The sequence below is a fragment of the Microcaecilia unicolor genome, chromosome 8 (assembly GCF_901765095.1).
Source record: "Microcaecilia unicolor chromosome 8, aMicUni1.1, whole genome shotgun sequence".
NCBI lineage: Eukaryota > Metazoa > Chordata > Amphibia > Gymnophiona > Siphonopidae > Microcaecilia > Microcaecilia unicolor.
In genome coordinates this window covers 20,712,866-20,736,003 of record NC_044038.1, presented here as the reverse complement: position 1 = coordinate 20,736,003, position 23,138 = coordinate 20,712,866, and the positions used below count along the sequence as shown (strand labels likewise).

General features: G+C 47.7%; 1 protein-coding gene across 4 annotated transcripts in view; it reads right to left on the bottom strand.

Annotated features, from left to right (window-relative positions):
* Positions 1 to 2,081: 2,081 nt before the first annotated feature.
* Positions 2,082 to 23,138, bottom strand: part of IL4R (interleukin 4 receptor) — a 69,096-nt gene continuing 48,039 nt past the window's right edge. For all 4 annotated transcript variants that reach the window (XM_030212890.1, XM_030212892.1, XM_030212891.1 and 1 more), the window contains 7 exons: positions 22,082 to 22,251; positions 16,135 to 16,286; positions 14,655 to 14,808; positions 12,491 to 12,590; positions 7,437 to 7,515; positions 3,971 to 4,056; positions 2,082 to 3,873 (listed from right to left, as the gene is read on the bottom strand). In XM_030212890.1, coding sequence (XP_030068750.1) covers positions 2,175 to 3,873; positions 3,971 to 4,056; positions 7,437 to 7,515; positions 12,491 to 12,590; positions 14,655 to 14,808; positions 16,135 to 16,286; positions 22,082 to 22,251 — 2,440 coding nt within the window. In that variant the 3' untranslated portion in view covers positions 2,082 to 2,174. The remainder of the gene's footprint in view (positions 3,874 to 3,970; positions 4,057 to 7,436; positions 7,516 to 12,490; positions 12,591 to 14,654; positions 14,809 to 16,134; positions 16,287 to 22,081; positions 22,252 to 23,138) is intronic.

The following is a 23,138-nucleotide window of genomic DNA, read 5'->3' as shown; positions in this document are numbered from 1 at the left end:
TTGCAGCGGCGCAGCCTGCATGGAAGAGAGGACCTCGGCTGGCGGGGGGTTGGGGTCCCCCGCCAGCAAAGGTAAGTGACAGCAGCGGGAGAGGGTGTCATTGGTGGCGAGGGGGGGGTCCGGAAATGGCGGGGGGGGGGGGGGGAAATCGGTGGCGCTGGGGGGGGGGGCTAAAATGTGCCCCCTTCCTCTGGCTCTGGCCCCCCCTACCGCCCGAGTCCAGATACGCCCCTGACTGAGACTGAATGACAGACTAGAGTAGGGACAGAGAGCAAGAGAGTGATATGATTTGCTAGCATTTGTTATTGTTGCTTTGCTGGGAAATGATCACTTCTGTCTCTGGAATTGTGCATTGGCCAGATACAGCTTGTTTATAAACATTTTAAAAAAAACATTATAAAAATGTCACATGTCACCCAGGACCGGCATTAAGGAAGTATAAATAGGGCAACTGTCATGGGCCTCCATGAAGCTGAAGAAGGCACAGCCTGCCAGTGGGCTTTGGGGTCCCTCCTTAATTTCTGCCCTGGCCTCAGCATGTTAAAACACCGATCCTAATAATCATCTCACAAATACCACCTAATTCTATGAAAGTCACCGAAATTTGGGTGTGCGCCCAATTTGCACATGCAATTTAATTACATGAGATGATTAGCGCCAATAATTGGCTTTATAACAACCAATTACTGGCACTAATTAGATTTAATTGGTATCTATGCATGATCTGAAAAAGAGGGAGCAGCAATGGGAGGGTCGTTCCTAAAATGAACGTGCATTGTTCTAGAATAAGGGAAGATAGGCACCTAACGTACATTTGCACCACGTTCCCGTTGGTGCAAATGGCTGGTCCTAAAGTTAGGCGCGATTCCCGGGTGTAAGCACTATTCTATAAACCATGCCTAACTAAGCACTGCTTATAGAATAGCACTTTTTTGGCGCTCTATGTAGAATCTATCCTATAATGGACTGGTCTATAAGGGAGTAGGGCTCCAGGTTAACTACTAGTAGCAAGAATAGACCCATTTGACCAGGACATCATCTGCTGATCCAGAATATTGTTCCTGCGCTATAAGTCACACTAGTAAATACTACTACTACTATTTAACATTTCTAAAGCGCTACCAGGGTTGCGCAGCGCTGTATAATTAAAGAAGGACAGTCCCTGCTCAAAGGAGCTTACAATCTAAAGGACAAAAAAGTGCAGTCAATCAAATTGGGGCAGTCTAGATTTCCTGAAAAGATGTATAATGGTTAGGTACCGAAAGCGACATTGAAGAGGTGGGCTTTGAGCAAGGATTTGAAGATGGGTAGGGAGGGGGCGGTGGTGGAGAAGGGTACTGAGAGGAGGTATTTGTCCTGTGAGCGGAGGTTATGGGTAGGAGAGTAAGAGGAGATGAGGGTAGAGAGGTAGTGAGGGGCTGCAGATTGAGTGCATTTGTAGGTTAGTAGGAGAAGCTTGAACTGTATGCGGTACCTGATCGGAAGCCAGTGAAGTGACTTGAGGAGAGGGGTGATATGAGCATATCGGTCTAGGCGGAAGATAAGACGCGCAGCAGAGTTCTGAACGGATTGAAGGGGGGATAGATGGTTAAGTGGGAGGCCAGTGAGGAGTAGGTTGCAGTAGTCAAGGCGAGAGGTAATGAGAGAGTGGATGAGAGTTTGGGTGGTGTGCTCGGAGAGGAAAGGGCGAATTTTGCTGATGTTATAGAGAAAGAAGCGACAGGTCTTGGCTGTCTGCTGGATATGGGCAGACAAGGAGAGGGAGAAGTCGAAGATGACTCCGAGGTTGCAGGCAGATGAGACGGGGAGGATGAGGGTGTTATCGACTGAAATAGAGAGTGGAGGGAGAGGAGAAGTGGGTTTGGGTGGAAAGACAATGAGCTCGGTCTTGGCCATGTTTAGTTTCAGGTGGCAGTTGGACATCCAGGCAGCAACGTCGGATAAGCAGGCCGACACTTTGGCCTGGGTTTCCGCAGTGATGTCTGATGTGGAGAGATAAAGTTGGGTGTCGTCAGCATAAAGATGATATTGGAAACCATGAGATGAGATCAGCGAGCCCAGGGAAGAGGTGTAGATTGAAAAAAAAAAAAAAAAAAGGGGTCCAAGGACAGATCCCTGAGGAACTCCAACAGAGAGCGGAGTTTGCTTTCTCTTGGTTTGACTGTACCCAGCTACTACAGATCCATCCGAGTGGTCACTTCCATGTAAAAATTGCCTTCACCATCCTCTTCTTCCTTAAGCCCCATCAAATAGTGCTTAACACCATTGCCTTCATCCAACGGAAGGACTTTGTCGTGTTCCAAGCCCAGCATCCTTTCAGAGCTGCAGGGTTGAATGAAATAGGAAATATTCTCAAATTTGGTCGGGCATTTCAAAAACGGGAGATGGCGCTTCTGAAAAGGGGGAAAGTCCACAGAAGGGGTAAACTGGCCACAGTTTAGCATCACAGCTTCCGAGCTTTTCTTTTGCTGTAAGAGACGCAAATTTGGATTATCTGTTAGCTTATGCAGACAGTCCAGGGAATTGCCTTCCTTATTAAGTAATGGATCTCCTGGACTGGAGTTTCCAAAATTCTTCAAATGGTCACATATGTCAAATGTCAAAGCATGAACTACATTACTGTTTCTGTCCAGTGTTCTCCCATTTAGGGGGTTGTATATGGATCCGGTGTCGTTACAATGTTGACCACCACTGTTCATAGAACTGGACTGACTGTCTCCAATTTCATCATTTTTCTCATTCTTTTCATAAGTCTCATTGAAATAAACATGGGACAGGCTGTCAGAACAGTCACATTCACGATCCCTTCCTGGGGACAAATCAGGAGTGCCAATACCTCTTTCCGTATAAGTGCTTTGTATAGATGCACAGTCGAAAGGTTTACACCCGGATTCTTCTGGAATAGTTTCATTTGGTGACCCACAGTTAACTGTTTGATCATCCTGCATTTCGGCTTGTTTAACAGCATTATCAAAACTTTGGTAACCGGGCATACTCAATATGGTACAGTTAGTTGAGGACACGCAATTGTTAACTTTTGGATATGTTATTTCATGCAGTCCTCTGGTTGGCTTTAAGAAAGAAAGTCCTTCTCCGTCTTGTGAAGAAAAGAGGTCAGATTCCATATTCGTAGGGCAACATTCAACATGAATGGCGTTATCTTTAGATCTGGAGAGAGTACTGTCAAAGCTACGGTAGTCAGCATCAAAACACATGTTTGATTCATGTGTAACTCCCCCCAAACCATCTCTGAAGGCTTCAAGATCAGACAGACCTTGGGAGTCTAGCATAAACTTGACCAGGTCTTCTTCCGTTTCACTTTTACAACCATGGTGACTGGACTCTACAGGTTTAACTGACTGCACAAAATGTTTTCTGTAGTTTTTCTCAAGTGATCCGTTGTCCGTGAAAAAAGGCAAATGTTTTGAGCAAAGAAGCTGATCAGAGTCTCTGTAGATTTCTTGATTTGTATTTTCTGTTTCATGGCTATTACAAAATTTATATTTATCTTCAATAAAGTCCGAGTTTGTCTGCCAGGTTTTGGTTCCTATAATGTTTAGGAATAAGTCTTGTATACAGGGATCAAAAGGAAATATGCTGTTGATGTTGGCTTCTTCTGCATCTTTATCTTCCAACTTTTCGCAATCTTCTTCAAAGGGAAGTGCTGTGTCAGGTTCTAGTGGATATATCTCCAAACTTTTAACCAAGGTTTGCTCTGGTATCAGTATTCTTCCAGCCTCTTCTGGAATCGCAGCTCTTTGATCTCCTATTTTACACTTGTCTTCTTTGCACTTAACTACTTCATGGGTATAACCTTCATGCCAACAGTTTTTACCCAGTGAAAAAGGAATACGTTTGGAAATCCAACTCCCACTATTTAAGATAAGAAGAAAAGCATATTTAGTGCGGACATAATGGAGAAATCATTAAAAGACTGAAGTATACAGTTTCATAAAATGGAGATACTTACAAATTTTTTCTCATATGCTTTAGTATTGTGTCATGAGAAGATGTCTTCTGGTCACAAACACACTGTTTTTTTCTTAATCCTGAGGACTAAAAGAGAAGTGAAAAATGAGTGATAACAGTCAATAAAATCAATAAAAATCAATTATAAAGTCAGTTGCATTATATTGTAGAAACAGAGAAAGGTTCATTTTAGAATTCAACATCTGTGAATAGATAGTTTGATTTTTTTGCCCACTATATTACAAGAAACAATATTATATTTTGTTCAGGCTAGAAGACGTTCGTACTGTAGAAAATCATCAGTTAAAAATGATATAATCTATATCTACCTACTGTTTGTGGTCAGAAGACATCTTCTCATATATATGAGACCTAAGATTGAAATAAAGTCTGTCGTCGTCTCAAAGGACTACACTGGTCACACAATATGGAAAACAGGTTGATGCTAACTGATCAAAGTGTACCATTTCCTTTATGAATAGGTCTGGGATGTTGTGAAAGCAGCATTCACAACCCCTTATAGAGGGAATACTAGTCATTACTCAACAGTGACATCTACTGGTCAGACTCTGAGCATGCATACTGCAGTCTGTTGCTCCTGGACCCAAACTGGCATTATGATGACTAGGGGGTCCTTTTACTATGCCGCGGTAAAAAGTGGCCTGCGGCAGTGTAGGCATGAGTTTTTGGAGCGCACAGAATTATTTTTGAGCGCACCTACAAAAAATGCCTTTTTAAAATTTTTGCCGAAAATGGACGTACGGCAAAATCAAAATTAGCGAATGTCCATCTGGGGTCTGAGACCTTACGGCCAGCCATAGACCTAGCGGTAAAGAATCTGGGCGGTAATGATCTACACACATCAGATGCCACTTGGCGCATGTCCACTACGCGCGTCCGAAAATAAAAAACATTTTTCAGATGCGCGTAGCGGACGTGTGCCAAAAATGAAATTACCGCAACAGGCACACGGTAGTCGGGCGTTAAGTCCATTTTGGCGCGCATTGGGCACACACAGAGCCTTACGCGATTTAGTAAAAGGGGCCCTCGGCTATATAGGGCATGTGGCATCTCAACTTTATTCATTGCTAATTCAATCAACTTTAAAGGAAAAGAGCGGTCTGCGTTCAGTATGGGAATCTGACTTACAATGTTCATTTACTAACTATCAATGGAATACTTTTTGGGCTAAAACAAGCAAACCCATTGCTTCATCAACCTTCCTTCAATCTCTCTTTTTTCTGCATCATAGAGTCTTATGGACTCCTCAAAAAATGAAGGTTGCAGGTTTGTTGAAAGATAATTTATGTTGGTCATGTAAGGAACATCAAGGGACTCTTCTTCATTTAATCTTTGAATGCTTCGATTCTAACCGATTTTTGGTATTGGAAGAGAAGATTTCATACAATGTTCTCTTTAAAAGCTGCCAGTTTTTATTTAATTTGAAAGCAGAAGGAAGCCCGTATAAGCCTCTAAGCGCTGGTAGTGAGAGACAGGGCTGCCGAGAGACTGGGCCAGGCCCAGCTGCCACCCCCGCCGCTCCTGCCCCCCCTGAGGCCGCCATGCCGCAGCCCCCAGTCTCCACTCACCCACCCCCGTCGACAGCCCCCCTTCGTCCGCCACCGGGCCGGGTCCCCTGCATTCAAATCACAGCACCTCACCTCCATATCAAAGCGCAGCAGCGGCAGATCGCCTCCCTTCGGGCTTTCCCTCCCTGTGTCCCGCCCTTGGGGAAGTTACATCAAATGAGGGCGGGACACAGGGAAGGAAGGCCCGAAGGGAGGCGATTTGCCGCTGCTGCGCTTTCACACGGCGGTGAAGCGCTGTGATTTGAATGCAGGGGGCCCGGCCCGGTGGCAGGCGGTCCACGGAGCAGAGGGCGGGCGGGTGAGACCGGGGACTTTGGCACCGGGCCCCCCTTGGAGGCCCTGGCCCGGGGAATTTTGTCCCCCCTGCCCCCCCTCGTGGCGGCCCTGGTGAGAGATGAATGTATGCCAGTCAGAGCAAACCCGAAAAGTGAAAGCACACATTGGTTCCCATTTTATGCATGCAAATCTTTGAAAACATCTCTGTTCAACAAAGTCTACAAAGAGAACCCATAGCCCAACAATCCACCTCACCAATCCATCCAGCTATGAAAGTCCACCTTCTAAACTTTCTCACCCAACCACTTCCTTCTTCTTCCCCTTACTCAATCTTTACAGATTACTAATTGTATCCAATTTCCTGGGATGACAATATCATAACTAAACTATGTAAGCCACATTGAGCCTGCAAATAGGTGGGAAAATGTGGGATACAAATGCAATAAATAAAATATAGAAACATGATGGCAGATAAGAGCTGAGTTGCCCATCCATTCTGCCCATCCTCAGTAACCACTAACTCCTCCTGTTCCTAAGAGATCCCACTTGTCTGTCCCACGCCTTCTTAAACTCTGACACAGTCCTCATCTCCGTGATCTCCACCGGGAGGCCATTCCAGGCATCCACCACCCTTTCCGTGAGAAAACACTATTTCATGGAATTCCTCCTAAGCCTATTTCCTCTTAACTTCATCCTATGCCCTCTCATTCCAGAGGTTCCCTTCATTTGAAAAAGACTCACCTCCTGTATATGAAAAGCCACTGAGGTATTTAAACGTCTCTATAATCTCTGAAAAGCTTATATTTAAAGGCACAGAACGATGCCGATATGTGCTTTGCTTCTGGGTTTGCCTGGCGCATGCGTATAAGGGCTGTGCTTATTGCAAAAAAACTCGTGTGAATGCAAACAGTGCGCATATCAGGGGCGTAGCCAGACTTCAGCAGGAGGGGGGCCCACAGTCCGAGGTGATGGGGCACATTTTAGCCCCCTCTCCCGGCACCGCCGCTCCCTCCACCACTTTCGCACCCTCCCAGCGCTGCCGCCACTCCCCATCCCTTTCAACCCTTCCCCCCTCCCGCTGCCACCAACCCTTCCCCGCCACCGCCGGGTACCTTTGCCAGCAGGGGGTCCCTAACCCCCGCCAGCCGAAGTCCCCTTCAGTGCCGGTCTCAGAGTCCAGCATGTTCGCCGATCTGGATTCTGTTTCTGTGAGTCCTGACATCCAGCACATTCCTATGTGCAGGACTCACAGAAACAGAATCCAGATCAGCGAACGCGCCGGAGACCGGCGCTGAAGAGGACTTCGGCTGGCAGGGGTTGGGGGACCCCCGCCAGCAAAGATACCCGACGCCAGCAGCGGGGGAGGGTTGGTGGCGGGGTTGAAAGCAGAGGGGGCCAGGGTTAAACCTGCAGGGGCCCATGCCCCCACTTAACTACGCCCCTGGCGCATATCATTTGCATCTTTTTACAGTTGCGCATTGGGGAGATATTTTTCAGTGCTGCTCCTCGTGGTATTGATCAGGTGCTGCTGCATGTAACGCCGAGTTCTGAGAATCGGCCCATGAATGTGTGTGTTGAAAATATTTTAGTCTGTTCTCATACCTGGAACACATTAAAATTCTTCACAGCAAAACTACTTTTGGCTGGATCTGGAATATTGTTCCACCACTCTTCTTTATACCTGTGAACGCAAAAGAAAAAGAACACCCAATAGCACTCCTTTAATTTGCATATTCTTTGGTCCTGCAACCAACTCTGTTTCTTTCCATAACAATGAGAGCATTGTTCATACATTTTATGAGGCTGGAAGCACATAGAAAACTGGGGATATAATAGTGATGCATTTTCCTACTGAAAGGTGTCCAGTTTAGGTGGGATTCACTGCTTTATTAAGCGGTGCTAGCAGGAAGTAAAGAGAGAAACTAACTGTTCAGTCTTCTAGGTGCAAGTTAGCCTTTGGTGTTATCCTGATATTCTCGGCACTTACTGGATAGTTGTTCTGGGGGGCAGTTACCATTATTATTAATGTCATTATGATTTGCATAACACATACAAGATGTGTGCAGTACTTTGAGGCAAAGATGATTAATATTTATTTATTGCATTTGTATCCCACATTTTCCCACCTCTTTGCAGGGTCAATGTGGCTTACAATACATCATGAGTAAGAGAAATATATCAGAAAATAGACATTTAATGTTACAGCAGGATTTTGGGTAACATGATAATGATAAAACATGATAGTAGTATAACAAGCAGTTATTGTAAGACAGTTCTGAATATATGTGGGGGAGTTGTCTATATTCACATTGGTTGATTTTTATTGTATGCCATGTTAAAGAGATGGGTCTTCAGTAGTTTGCGGAAGTCCATTAGTTCGTAGACTGAGTATTGTGTCCAGTTCTGGTCGCCGCATCTCAAGAAAGATATAGTGGAATTGGAAAAGGTGCAGCGAAGGGCGACTAAAATGATAGCGGGGATGGGACGACTTTCCTATGAAGAAAGACTAAGGAGGCTAGGGTTTTTCAGCTTGGAGAAGAGAGACGGCTGAGGGGAGACATGATAGAGGTATATAAAATAATGAGTGGAGTGGAACAGGTGGATGTGAAGCGTCTGTTCACGCTTTCCAAAAATACTAGGACTAGGGGGCATGCGATGAAACTACAGTGTAGTAAATTTAAAACAAATCAGAGAAAATGTTTCTTCACTCAACGCGTAATTAAACTCTGGAATTCGTTGCCGGAGAACGTGGTGAAGGCGATTAGCTTGGCAGAGTTTTAAAAGTGGTTAGACATTTTCCTAAAGGACAGGTCCGTAAACCGCTACTAAATGGACTTGGGAAAATTCCATAATTCTAGGAATAACATGTATAGAATGTTTGTACGTTTGGGAAGCTTGCCAGGTGCCCTTGGCCTGGATTGGCCGCTTTCATGGACAGGATGCTGGGCTCGATGGACCCTTGGTCTTTTCCCAGTGTGGCATTACTTATGTACTTATGTAATTTGCGCGGCAATGCGTTCCATAACTGTGTGCTCAAGTAGGTAAAGTTTGACGCGTGCATTAGTTTGTATTTTAGACCTTTGCAGTTAGGGAGTGCAAGTTGAGGAATGTGCGGGATGAACTTTTGGCATTCCTGGGTGGTAGGTCTATCAGGTCTGACATGTAGGCTGGTGCATCTCCATGAATGATTTTATGGACTAGAGAGCATATTTTGAACGTGATACGTTCTTTAAGTGGGAGCCAGTGTAGTTTCTCTCGTAAGGGTTTAGCACTTTCGTATTTTGTCTTACCAAATATGAGTCTAGCTGCAGTGTTCTGGGCTGTCTGAAGTTTCTTGATTATTTGCTCTTTACAGCCGGCGTAGAGTGCATTGCAATAGTCTAGATGACCGAGCACCATAGATTGTATCAGGTTGTGGAAAACTGACCTTGGGAAGAAAGGTCTTACTCTTTTTAATTTCCACATAGAGTGGAACATCTTCTTGGTTGTGTTTTTCGCATGATTCTCAAGTGTTAGGTGTCGATCGATGGTGACTCCAAGAATATTTAGGGTGTCCGAAATTGGAAGGTTCAAATTTGGTGTGTTTATGGCGGTGAATTTGTTCTTATTATGTTGAGAGGTGAAAGGCATTGGAGATCGTGGTTAAGGTTATGAAGATGGCAGAGTTCAAAAGACGTTTTGACAAATTCCTTTAGGAAAAATCCGTAACCAAACTCGGAAATGCCATTATCCCTGAAACAGAACTACTTTTTGGCTTAGCCAGGCCTTACTAAGTGCAGCACATGCTCTGCATATTGCATTTCTTTATCTTCCCAATCCTCAGCCATCTCCTTGAAGCTCTTCCAACCTCTGGTGGGTTTCAGTACTTCTCATTTATGCAGAACACGTTTGAAAACATAGATGTGCCTTGGACTTGAAAAAGGTCCAAGAAAACAACAGGGCAGTCAATCTGCAAGACCCAAGATGGCGACACAAAAAGCAGAACAGACGAAGAAATCTATATGATGACAAACTTATTCAACCAACATGGTTGAGTAAAGTCATCGTCGTATAGATTTCTTCGTCTGTTCTGCTTTTTGTGTCATCAGTCACAAACAGAAGAAAAAAAAACTCCACAAACAGGATGCACCAGGCGAAAAACAGTGGAGGAACAGAAAAGAAAACTTCTCCCAGATGGTGCCCAAAAACCTTTTTTATTTCGGTAAACTTGAAGATCAATAAAGGAGCGGTGTTGTCCAATGTTTCTTTTTCAGTAATTACCAAGTGGAGACTTTTTCTGATGATTTTTCTGGGAATATGTAAGATATGACAAATTCCTAGACCCCTGATGCAGGCCAGTAGGGCTGAAACATGAGTCGTGTCGGGTCTCCTTTATTGATCTTGAAGTTTACTGTTTTTTGCCTGCTGCTTTTTGTGTCGCCATCTTGGACTTCAGAAGGACAGGAAACACTGCTGAACATAGAGGGGAACCAGGCTGGGAAAGGAGAAGGGAAATACTGATCCCAAACGCTGACACTACAGCGCCCCCTGTAGTTCAACTCCATTACCCATACACCGGACTAATGAGATGTGTTTGTTTTACATCTATGGTTCATCTATCCAATGCTATGCTAAGCTGAACTCAGAAGTTCGTATGTGTTTACTATGGAGCAAGGGTTCCTGATGAAGGACTGAAATGGGGCTCTGTCGGACCAGGGGCGTAGCCAGACTTCAACGGTAGGGGTGTCCAGAGCCGAGGTGAGGGGGCACATGACTAATATTCTGCCAGGGTCGTTAACGCTCATATTAGCCCTCTCCTCAAGTCACTTCACTGGCTTCCTATCCGTTTCCGCATACAGTTCAAACTCCTCTTATTGACCTATAAGTGCATTCACTCTGCAGCTCGTCAGTACCTCTCCACTCTCATCTCTCCCTACATTCCTCCCCAGGAACTCCGTTCTCTGGGTAAATCTCTCTTACCTGCACCCTTCTCCTCCACCGCTGACTCTGTTCCTTTTATCTTGCTGCACCATATGCCTGGGATAGACTTCCTGAGCCGGTACATCAAGCTTCATCTCTGGCCGTCTTCAAATCTAAGCTAAAAGCCCACCTTTTTGATGCTGCTTTTAACTTCTAACCCTTATTCACTTGTTCAGAACCCTTATTTTATCATCCTTATTTTTTTTTTGTTACATTTGTACCCCGCGCTTTCCCACTCATGGCAGGCTCAATGCGGCTTACATGGGGCAATGGAGGGTTAAGTGACTTGCCCAGAGTCACAAGGAGCTGCCTGTGCCTGAAGTGGGAATCGAACTCAGTTCCTCAGGACCAAAGTCCGCCACCCTAACCACTAGGCCACTCCTCCACTCCATGTAACATTTCCTTATCTCTTGTTTGTCCTAATTAGATTGTAAGCTCTGTCGAGCAGGTACTGTCTCTTCATGTTCAAGTGTGCAGCGCTGCGTACGTCTAGTAGCGCTTTAGAAATGATAAGTAGTAAGTAGTAGTCTGATTGGCACTGATTAGAATTTAGGCACGCAACTCGCTAAGCGTATTCTGTAATGATGTGCGCTGAACCAGGGGGGCCAGGACTAAATATGTGGGGGCCCATGCCCCCGCGGCCCCGCCTAGCTACGCCCCTGCACATGACTAGAAAGTATCTCACATGGTTCAAATCAGCAGACACACCCAGGGTGGCAAAGGAGAACATGGCCTTATGTGTAGCTGCTTTTCTCCTCATAACATGTGATCAAGATGGGGGTGGTGAACCAGGAAAGGCACTCGGGAGAATGTTAAAGGCTACTGATGAAGCCTTCTTTGTATTTCTGCTGTACTGCACATTTCAAGTCACCACCGTCTCCCGGACCCCATGCGAGGGTAATTCTGTGTAAATTCTGCACTGTGCAGTTGCATAGAAAATTCCCCCAAGAATACTACTCGCTTTGCAAGTTTAACTTGTCGAAGGTGCATGCACGCATTATATGTGCCAGTTTTCTAATGCACCTGGAAAGAACTTGTATCACATACCATGTAAAATGAGTTTATCTTGCTGGGCGGACTGGATGGACCGTTCAGGTCTTTATCTGCCGTCATTTACTATGTTACATGATTCCAACGCAGGTGAATGGACACTGCAACCAGGGGCGTAGCTACGTGGGGCCCCCGTAGATTTGGCCCTGGACCCCCCCTCCCGCCGCCAGGAAGAAGAGAACCTCGGCCGGGGGGGGGGGGGGGGGTTGGGGTCCCCCGCCAGCAAAGGTAGGTGACGGCGACGAAGGATTGGCCGCGCTGGGGGAGGCTAAAATGTGCCCCCTCACCTCAGGCGCTGGACCCCCCCTCCCGCCGCCAGGAAGAAGAGAACCTCGGCCGGGGGGGGGGGGGTTTGGGGTCCCCCGCCAGCAAAGGTAGGCGACGGCGACGAAGGATTGGCCGCGCTGGGGGAGGCTAAAATGTGCCCCCTCACCTCGGGCGCTGGACCCCCCCCCCCTCCCGCCGAAGTCTGGCTACGCCCCTGATTGCAACCCTGCTGCTAGGCAACAGATCAGTCCTCCATTGTTTCAAATGGAATCTATGAGTGCTTTTAACAGTTAAATCTACTGCTCTGCTTTCTAAACTTTTGACACCTTTATTATTAGCAGTCGGAAAAAAAAAAAAAAAAAAAAAAAAAAAAAACTTACTTGTCACAGCAGTAATAACATATTACGGCCAAAACCACTATCACTATGGAGAATATAGGCACGTTTATCCAAAGAGGAATGGGCGGCGAAGACTCAGATTCTAAAGAATGAAAAAAATAAATACAAGTAACGTTGGACTATCTGCTTAGTTTAATATGTAACCTTCTTATATAAATAAGTATCTGACAGTTCTGAAAAGCAGCCCACATTTAAAATAAACTTTTTCATAAAGAGAACAGAGTAGTACTTCTGCACTACGGTGTTTACTTTAGAACTGCCATTGCATTTTAGACACGTATAAACTGGCATTCAGCAGAACAGTTATCAACATGGGCTACCCTTAAGATGTTATTTTATTTTATTTTTGTTACATTTGTACCCCGCGCTTTCCCACTCATGGCAGGCTCAATGCGGCTTACATGGGGCAATGGAGGGTTAAGTGACTTGCCCAGAGTCACAAGGAGCTACCTGTGCCTGAAGTGGGAATCGAACTCAGTTCCTCAGTTCCCCAGGACCAAAGTCCACCACCCTAACCACTAGGCCACTCCTCCACTGTTGCTACTATTTGAGATTCTACATGGAATGTTGCTATTCCACTAGCAACATTCCATGTAGAAGTCGGCCCTTGCAGATCACCAATGTGGCCGCGCAGGCTTCTGTTTCTGTGAGTCTGACGTCCTGCACGTATGTGCAGGACGTCAGACTCACAGAAACAGAAGCCTGCGCAGCCTTCTACATGGATTGTTGCTAGTGGAATAGCAACATTCCATGTAGAATCTCCAATAGTATCTATTTTATTTTTGTTACATTTGTACCCCGCGCTTTCCCACTCATGGCAGGCTCAATGCGGCTTACATGGGGCAATGGAGGGTTAAGTGACTTGCCCAGAGTCACAAGGAGCTGCCTGTGCCTGAAGTGGGAATCGAACTCAGTTCCTCAGGACCAAAGTCCACCACCCTAACCACTAGGCCACTTACTACTAATATGCTATTATAATACAGGTCTCATTTTATGCAATGAGACCTAGGAGCACTTTTACTAAAACGAACAGGTGCCCACGTCAGCGGTGTAGCTAGGTGGGGCCATGGAGGCATGGGCCCCCACAGATTTAGTCCTGGCCTCCTCTACTTTTGACCCCCACCCCCCCACCCCGCCGACCCTCCCCTGCCACTTTTGACCCGCCGCCCCTGGCGGGGGTCCCCAACCCCTCCAGCCTTAGTCTTCTTCAGCGCCGGTCTCCGGCGCATTCAGATCAGCGAACGCGCCAGAGACCGGCGCTGAAGAAGACTAAGGCTGGTGGGGGTTGGGGACCCCCGCCAGCAAAGGTACCTTGCGGTGGCGGGGGGGGGGTTTAAAGTGGCAGGTCAGGGTCGGCGGCAGGGGGGGGGGGTCGATGGCAGGGGAGGTGGGCTAAAATGTGCCCCCCCCCATCTTGGGCTCTGGACCCCCTTCCCACCGAGGTCTGGCTATGCCCCTGGCCTACGTGCGTACAACATGCTTCAAATTAGAATTACCGCCCGGCTATCACGTGCCCATGGTGGTAATTCTAATTTCTACGCGCATCCAAAATATGTGGCAGAAAATAATTTCTATTTTCTACCGGGTGGCACTAACCGGATGGTAACCAGCAATGTACGTGCGCTGACAATTACCGCCCGGTTAACTTGCAAGACCTTACCGCTAAGTCAATGGGTGGCAGTAAGGTCTCAGGCTTATACTATTTCAGCTCATCAGCTGTCTTGCAAAGATCTGTACGTGTGCAACGTTTCAAATAAGCTACCAGGAAGTACTACTCGCATTTCTGTATTTTTTTGTAAAAATTTTGAAAATACTGATCTGGAATGGAGATGTGGTTTTTGCCAGTCAGTCGAAACAGTAAGGGGAAATCATCAACCAAGGAGGTTTTATGACAGCAGACGGCATAAGCCTATCTGGCCCATTCTCCCTGTTGGTTAAATGACACATAGAAGAACCTTCTTGGAGTTCATGTGGCTGCCCAGACATTGTTTCACTTTGACTATAGCTGCTCTGCCGCCCCCTTGAGGTTGCCACCTTAGGTGACTGCCTAGTCTGCCTGATGGTTAAGCTGGCCATAAAGCATTCCATCAACTTATGATATAGCTCCTTGAATATTGTGATGCTGAATAGTCGTCATATAACTTACCTTTGCGCCATTCAGCCACAGAACTCCATTCACTCGGCTGCCCTTCATATTCCTTTGGCATGGACCGGACTTTGGCAACATAGTCACCTGGATCCAACTCCCTCATCAGGATTTCGTAGGATGTTTCAAGATTATTGATCATTTTTGTATGGATCTAAAAAGAATTTGGAACGCAAAAGCTAGTTAACCTGGAAAAGCTTCTCAAAAACTAACCACCTTCTATGTGGGTAGAAGTGCCCACGTTGTAAACAATGGTATGGGGTAATTTTATTACAGGGTTATCAATATCAAAGCTCCCAAAAGGCATCTTTCTTATACCTATTTAATGATGAAAATATTGGCCCCATGCACCTCTACAAAACAGAAAGCCAGAACAATCCCCAGCAGCGCACAAATTCACATCTGCTCTGAAGGTGTAAACATGTGTGCTCCAGTGGCATAGCTATGGATAGACATGGGTGGGCATAGGCCCACCCATTCTTGGCTCAGGCCCATGCTGAATGGCCCACCACAAAAGTTTAGTGGCAGCCATCTTGCTCTCCTCTCTCTCTCACCACCAGATATGGTATTCCCCTACTGTGGCTCAGCAACTCCCCCAGAAGTTATTGTTATTCCCAGAATTGTGGATTTTTCCCAAGTCCATTTAGTAGCGGTTTATGGACTTGTCCTTTAGGAAACCGTCAAACCCTTTTTTAAACTCTGCCAAGCTAACCGCCTCCACCACGTTCTCCGGCAACAAATTCCAGAGTTTAATTACGCGTTGGGTGAAGAAAAGTTCCTGTGTGTTCCAGTAGCAAGGTCTAAATGAATCTACTCCAGGTTTTGCCATTAGTCGCCAGCAGACTTTCATTGAATCCTACAAGTAGCAATGCTTCCGTTTCTGGTTTTACTCCAACCAGGGAAGGAAAACTCAGTTCATTATAAGCTCAAGGGGAATGGAACCTCTGTATAGCAAAGACGCCTCACAAATGTAGTATCTAGAGAGCAAACACAGGCTCCAGATGTAACATGGAAACATAACGGAGACTGAAAGAGATAACCCAGCAAGCTCAACCTTCCAGTGCTCTAGACCTCTCTCCCAAACTTGGTCATCTAAACCCCAACCAGGTCTGATTTCCCAGCTATCTCAATTAATATTCATGAGCTCAGGGCCGGTCTTAGCAATTGCAGGGCCATGTGCAGACCAGTTCTGTGCCCCCCCCCCCCCCCCCCCCCGCCCACATCCAGCCACCATAAACCATAATTCCACATCCAGCCACCATAAACCATAATTTTTCAGTTTAAAAGGAGGTTTAGAGCTCTCGGAACCCCACCTCGTTTCAATAGATACCGGCAGACACTAGCAACAATTTTCATATTCTCAGCAGCTAGGCCAGAGCCTCTTCGCTGCTGCATCCCACCCTTCATACCACCAAGCACGGCAGCTGCCATTTATTTGATTACAAGGGATCCAAACCTTCCAACAGAAAATTCTAATTACCTTTTCAGGATTCCGCTTTTCGTAATAAGTAATTTCAAAACCAAGTCTGTTATAAAGCAAGTTGGATTTTTTGTAGGATTTATCCCAGCGTAGGAGGAAATTGCCATTCTCATTCTTCGTAACCGTGAGATTTTTTGGTGGTTTTGGCTTAACTTTTTTTTTGTTTGTTTGTTTTTGAAAGAAACAATGAGAAAAAATATATTATAAATTTCAAAATGTATCGGAGGGTATAGAAGCAACATTACACCCTTCATTGCAAATATGTTTGCTAAGCATTTCCTACTAGGTAATACAAATTTAAGGCCTCTTTATCAAGCTGTGCGGCAATGGGCTTTGTTGGTATTAACGCACCGGGAGCTGCTAGCACGGCTTAATAAAAGAGGCCCTTAATCAGTGGCGTTCCTAAGTCAGCTGCCACCTGGGGAGGATTGCTGCTGCGCACCCCTCCCCCCAGGGTGCAGCACGACACCCCCCCTCCGGCTGTCTGCTCCGCTGGCTCCCTCTGCCCCGGAACAGGAAGTAATCTGTTTTGGGGCAGAGGGAGCAGGGAACCAGCGGAGCCGACAGGCACGCGGCTGGTCTCTGCACCCCTCCAGCAGCGTGCACCCGGGGCGGACCGCCCCCACCGCCCTTGCTACGCCGCTGCCCTTAATTAATCTGGTGAATTCTGATAACCTGTCTTTCTCTGAAAGCACAAAGTAGGTCACAATAAAACTTTATAACAGAAAATATTAGCTACGGTATAAAATCCATAACAAACAATAACAATTAAATACAGTTGAATAGCAATAAACAACATCCCCGGGATTCTATATATCACGCCTCGGTTTCCACGTGGAAATCGAAGCGTATTCCATAACAATGTGCATAACTTAAGTTAACAAGCTAATCAGCGCTGATAATTGGATGTTTTACAGCACTAATTGGTGTTAATTAGAATTCCTGCGCACTACTTGCTAAGCATATTCTGTTACGTGGTGCATGTAAATTCTAAGTCGCATAGTTGAAAAGTGGGCGTGGTTATGGGTGTGGAATAGATGGGTCATGAGCGTTTCTACAATCTATGCGCGTTGTTAGAGAATACACCCGCTCCGCACCTAATTTAGGTGTTGGGATTTACACCAGGTTTTACTTGGTGTAATTGACTGTGACTAAATTTAGTCGCGCGGAGCAGCACTCGGCATCAAACATATAAACGGCGAGTGACCGTACTCACTGCAAATGCGCAGTAGAGACTTCCCTCTCTGTCCCGCCCCCCCCCCCCCCCCCGTCATCACGTATTGACGCGGGGGCGGGACAGAGAGGGAAACTGCGCCGCCGACGTTGCTACCGCTCCCCCCCCACTCGGAGTCGCCGCCGCCACCCCTCCACCCGGCCCGGGCCCTCTCTTCCCTTCTGAACTTACAGATCCATTTGCCGAACGCAGCAACGCACATCAGCTGAGCTGCAGTGAGCCCTTCCTTCTTTGCCTGTGGCCCCGCCCTCCTGTGACGTAACGTCAGTGAGGGCGGGACACACACAGGCAGAACAGGAAGGGACAGCTCAGCTGATGTGCGTTGCTGCGTTCGGCGAATGGATCTGTAAGTTCAGAAGTGAAGAGAGGGCCCGGACCAAGTGGAGGGGTGGCGGCGACGACTTCGAGGGGGGGGGGGGAGCGGTGGCGACTTCGCGGGGGGGAGGGGAGCGGTGGTGACCGCGGGGGGAGGAAAACCTCTATACCAGCCCGTTTTTACGGGCTCAACGGCTAGTATTCTATAACGTATGCCTAAATTAAAGAATACATTTTGATTTCCACAAGGAAATCAAGGCGCGATATATAGAATCTAGCCCCATCTCCTATATAATAATTTGCACCTCCAACATTCCATGTCTGGCTGCCTAGATTTGTAACATCTCCTGAGGTCAGCCAGCCTCCAACATTCCATTCCTCCTCACCCCGCCCACGCCCCTCCCATGGCTACACCCCCTGTTGTGATCTGCACATTAGAATTTACACAGATCACTTCACAGTATATGCTTAGAAAGTTGTGCGCATACATTCTAATTAGTGCCAATGAGTGCTGATACTTGCTTGTTATTGGCCAGTTATGGGCGCTGATTACCTTGTTAAACAATTAGCTTCCACGGAAAATGGCTCCATGTACAGATGCGCACCTAACTTTAGTTGCCGTTTGTAGAATGTGGAGGAATGTGCATTAATTATAGCATTCTATCATTTGCATTCATATAGGCTCCGCCCAAACTGTATTCATGCATAAATGCACTGGCAAAGTAAGTGCCATCAAAACGGTCTGTACTTTTCCACAAGTTAGTATTCTACAAGAGGTTATAAACATGTTTAAGTAGCTACTTATGCATGCAAATGACGAGGAGTGGCCTAGTGGTTAGGGTGGTGGACTTTGGTCCTGAGGAACTGATTCCCACTTCAGGCACAGGCAGCTCCTTGTGACTCTGGGCAAGTCACTTAACCCTCCATTGCCCCATGTAAGCCGCATTGAGCCTGCCATGAGTGGGAAAGCGCAGGGTACAAATGTAACAAAAATAAAATAGATACTATTGGAGATTCTATATGGAATGTTGCTACTATTGGGAGATTCTAAATGGAATGTTGCTACTATTGGAGATTCTACATGGAATGTTGCTATTCCACTAGCAGCATTCCATGTAGAAGGCTGCGCAGGCTTCTGTTTCTGTGAGTCTGACGTCCTGCACGTACGTGCAGGACGTCAGACTCACAGAAGCAGAAGCCTGCGCGACCACATTGGTGATCTGCAAGGGCTGACTTCTACATGGAATGTTGCTAGTGGAATAGCAACATTCCATGTAGAATCTCAAATAGTAGCAACAGTGGAGGAGTGGCCTAGTGGTTAGGGTGGTGGACTTTGGTCCTGGGGAAACTGAGTTCCATTCCCACTTCAGGCACAGGCAGCTCCTTGTGACTCTGGGCAAGTCACTTAACCCTCCATTGCCTCATGTAAGCCGCATTGAGCCTGCCTTGAGTGGGAAAGCGTGGGGTACAAATGTAACAAAAAAAAAAACCAAAAAACAAAAAAAAAATGACCAGTGGTTCCCAAACGTTTTTATTTCACGGCACCCTTGTGTCCGAGCAATTTTTCGCGGCACCCCCCCCCCCCCAGCCACACAGGTCTCCACCTCCCCTGGCCACACAATTCTCTACTGCTCCCCCCCCCCCCATTTTTCCCACTGCTTACCTTCAACTGGAGCAGCCAGAGGGGAGGGGGGAGCTTCTCTGCAGTCTCCAGTTCCACTGCTATGCTGCTCCTGCTTAGGGTTACCATTTTGTGTCCTCTGAAAAAGAGGACACATGTCACGCCCCCTACCCCGCCCCCGCCACATACCCCGCCCCCACCACGCCCCCTTCGGGTCCTCGTTCCGCCCCTCTATTCCCCGCCCCCCATCACATGGTTCCCCCCCCTTACATATTCCCCCCCTCACTTACTATCTAGCCCTGGTGGTCTAGTAGGGTCTTCTCTTCGGGGCAGGAAAGAGCCCCCTCTTTCCTGCCCGGAGCGCTGCCTGTCCTTGCCTGCTGCATCCTCCTCGGTCTGGCTGGAGATTCAAAATGGCCACCGAGAGTTGAAGTGGCCTCGCGAGAGTTCAACTCTCGGCGGCCATTTTGAATCCCCAGCCAGACCGAGGAGGATGATAGACAGGGGAGGCAGCGCTCCAGGCAGGAAAGAGGGGGCTCTTTCCTGCCTCGAAGACGTCACTAGACCACCAGGGAACATGGTAAGGAAGGGGAGGGGACGGGAGTAGGGTTACCACGGCGCCGATCGCCCGCCCACACGCACGCGCCTGCCCGCACCCGCGCCGTTTGTCCAGAAATCCGGACAAACGTGGGTGCAGGCAAAATCCGCCGGACGCCCCGGACATGCCCTCAAAAAGAGGACATGTCCGGGGAAATCCGGACGAATGGTAACCCTACTCCTGCTTCTTCCGAGCATGGTTTCTCTCCTTCCTCTCCATCCCCAAATTGAGATGCCTCCTCTCCCAACGCCCCCTTCCCCGTGTCTACTTCCAAATGCGTCTCCCTCCAGAGGTACCCGGCAGTGACAGAATTTTACACAACGCTGCCGGCGACAGTCCTGAAACCTTCCACCTGCCGAATTCAGCTCCCTGTGATGTAACTTCCTGTTGCTGCAAGGGATGAACGCAGCAGAAGGAAGACTCCGGGACTGGCTGCTGGGGACCCCTGGAGGGAGACACATTTGCATGCAGATACCGGAGGGGGTGTTCAGAGATGGGGGTAAGATTAGGGTTACCATTTTGTGTCCTCTGAAAAAGAGGACACATGTCACGCCCCCTACCCCGCCCCCGCCACGCCTCATGCCCCGCCACGCCCCCTTCAGGTCCTCGTTCCGCCCCTATTCCCCGCCCCCCCCGTCACATAGTCCCCTCCCCCCCCTCCTCACTATCTAGCCCTGGTGGTCTAGTAGCGTCTTCTCTTCGGGGCAGGAAAGAGCCCCCTCTTTCCTGCCCGGAGCGCTGCCTGCCCTTGCCTGCTGCATGCTCCTCGGTCTGGCTGGGGATTCAAAATGGCCACCGAGAGTTGAAGCGGCCTCGCGAGAGTTCAACTCTCGGCGGCCATTTTGAATCCCCAGCCAGACCGAGGAGGATGATAGACAGGGGAGGCAGCGCTCCGGGCAGGAAAGAGGGGGCTCTTTCCTGCCCCGAAGACGTCACTAGACCACCAGGGAACATGGTAAGGAAGGGGAGCGGATGGGAGACCAGACCCACGGCGCCGATCGCCCGCCCACACGCACGCGCCTGCCCTCACCCGCGCCCACGTTTGTCCAGAAATCCGGACAAACGTGGGTGCAGGCAAAATCCGCCGGACGCCCTGGACATGCCCTCAAAAAGAGGACATGTCCGGGGAAATCCGGACGAATGGTAACCCTAGATAAGATGGACCTGGGGCAGAGGGAGGGAGCCACGTAGGGGATGGAACACAGCAGGAGGAGCAGGTGAGGCGTGTTTTCAGCAGAGAGTAGGTGGCGGCAGGAGGAAGGTGCACCCCCGACAATTTGCTGCGGTGCATCAGGATGCCACAGCACACACAGGCAGATGATCAAAAGCCCCGCGCTGCATGCAAATTTAAGCAGGCGCAATTATCTCTGATCAGGAGGTAGAAGTGCGGGAGAATTGTGCCTGAGCATGTGCTCAGCACAATCCTCCCGCACTTGACAGATCTGGGCTGGAGACCAAAGAAAAGAGAAGGACACCCATCTTTAAAATCAGAAGATGGACGTCCTCAACTGCCCTGTTGCAGGGATGGCCAAATTTCAAGGGGGTGTCGGAGGTGTAGCAACAGGGCAGTTAAGGATGTCCAAATTTTTGATGTTTCTGCAATGGGCAGTTAAGGACGTCCAAAATTGGATATTTCTATGAGAAAGACGTCTTTCTCATAGAAACATCCAATTTTGGACGCCCTTAACTGCCCATTGCTGAACCGTCCAAATTTTGAACGTCCTCAACTGCCTTCGCTGGCAGGTTTGCTGTAGGGGGGAATGGGGACAGGGCTCACCATTCCTCCCCAATGATCTGCAAACCCTAAACGCCAGCTCGGAGCTGGCGTAGAGTTTGTTGCGGCCAGCAACCCAATCTTTGGTGCGCTGGTCACTGATCATTGGGGATGAATGCATTAAGCGTTGATTAGCATGCATTTGCATGCTACTTGTGCTAAGAGCCCTTGAATGCATTGTTTCACGCGCTCGAGGGCTCTGATCATGGGGCAGTAGCAAACGCCGGCGCTAGTATGGCGCTAACAGCCTCCAGCGCCGGCGTTTGCTTTTGATCATCTGCCTGTCAGTTTGGGAACTGCTGGATTAGACTACTACGGTACCATTTATGTGAATTCCTGCCTCCTAAAACCCCCAATACCATTATTCTTATATGTAAGTAGGATGATTTCTTAGGTAATTCTTACCAGTATCTGAAGGAATGACTGTTTCATTCAGTACCACTGTCTTATTATATAGAATCTCTATATTATATTCATCTGTTACTATGAAGTAGGGCACAAAAATTGAGCAGGTGCATTTGGAAAATGAAATGTAATCTTCCACTTTCACGTTTTCTGGAATGCAGGTCTTATTCCTGAAAAAGAACAGAAAAAAACTTAAGTGATGACTGCATGCTAAATATCCCACACTGCAGCTTTGACCATGGTAATTCTACAGGAAGTTTTCCCAGAGGCTTGCAGGCTACCATCTTAGTTTGGGTGTCATAATAGTAACATAGTAACATAGTAGATGACGGCAGAAAAAGACCTGCACGGTCCATCCCAGTCCGCCCAACAAGATAAACTCACGTGCCATTTTTTGTGTATACCTTACCTGGATTTATACCTGTCCTTTTCAGGGCACAGACCGTATAAGTCTGCCCAGCACTATCCCCGCCTCGCACCACCGGTTCTGGCACAGACCGTATAAGTCTGCCCAGCACTATCCCCACCTCCCAACCACCATTCCCGCCTCCCACCACCGGCTCTGGATCTTCTGTACTTTTAATTGCCCAGATACTGAGGAAAGAGAGGCAAGAACTGAGGGGGGAAGCTTTACATAAACACTCAGAGGCCGATGCACAGTGGCACCTGTTAAATATGGGTGCCGCTGAAAAAAATGAATGAGTCGCAAACAGCGACCAATGCACAACAGGGATAGCATGCAAATGAGATGCACGGCTCCCCTTTCATGCATCGATCACTCTTTGCTATTCGAAGCTGTCAAATGCATTTGAGCTTGCAGAAATCCCTGGTGGTCCAGTGCTACCTCCCGACCCCCTCCCCCCGTCACTGCATCCCCAACAGAGCAAAAATATCTCTTGTGGTCCAGTGGACCGTCTCTGAACAGAGAAGTGGATGGGTTTGAAGTACTTATAATTTTGAAAAAAAAAAAAAAATCTCAAAAGCAGGTTTAAAGTCTGTGACACATTCAGCTTGTCATTCTTTCAGTCATTCTTTCAGGGGTCCTTTTACTAAGGTG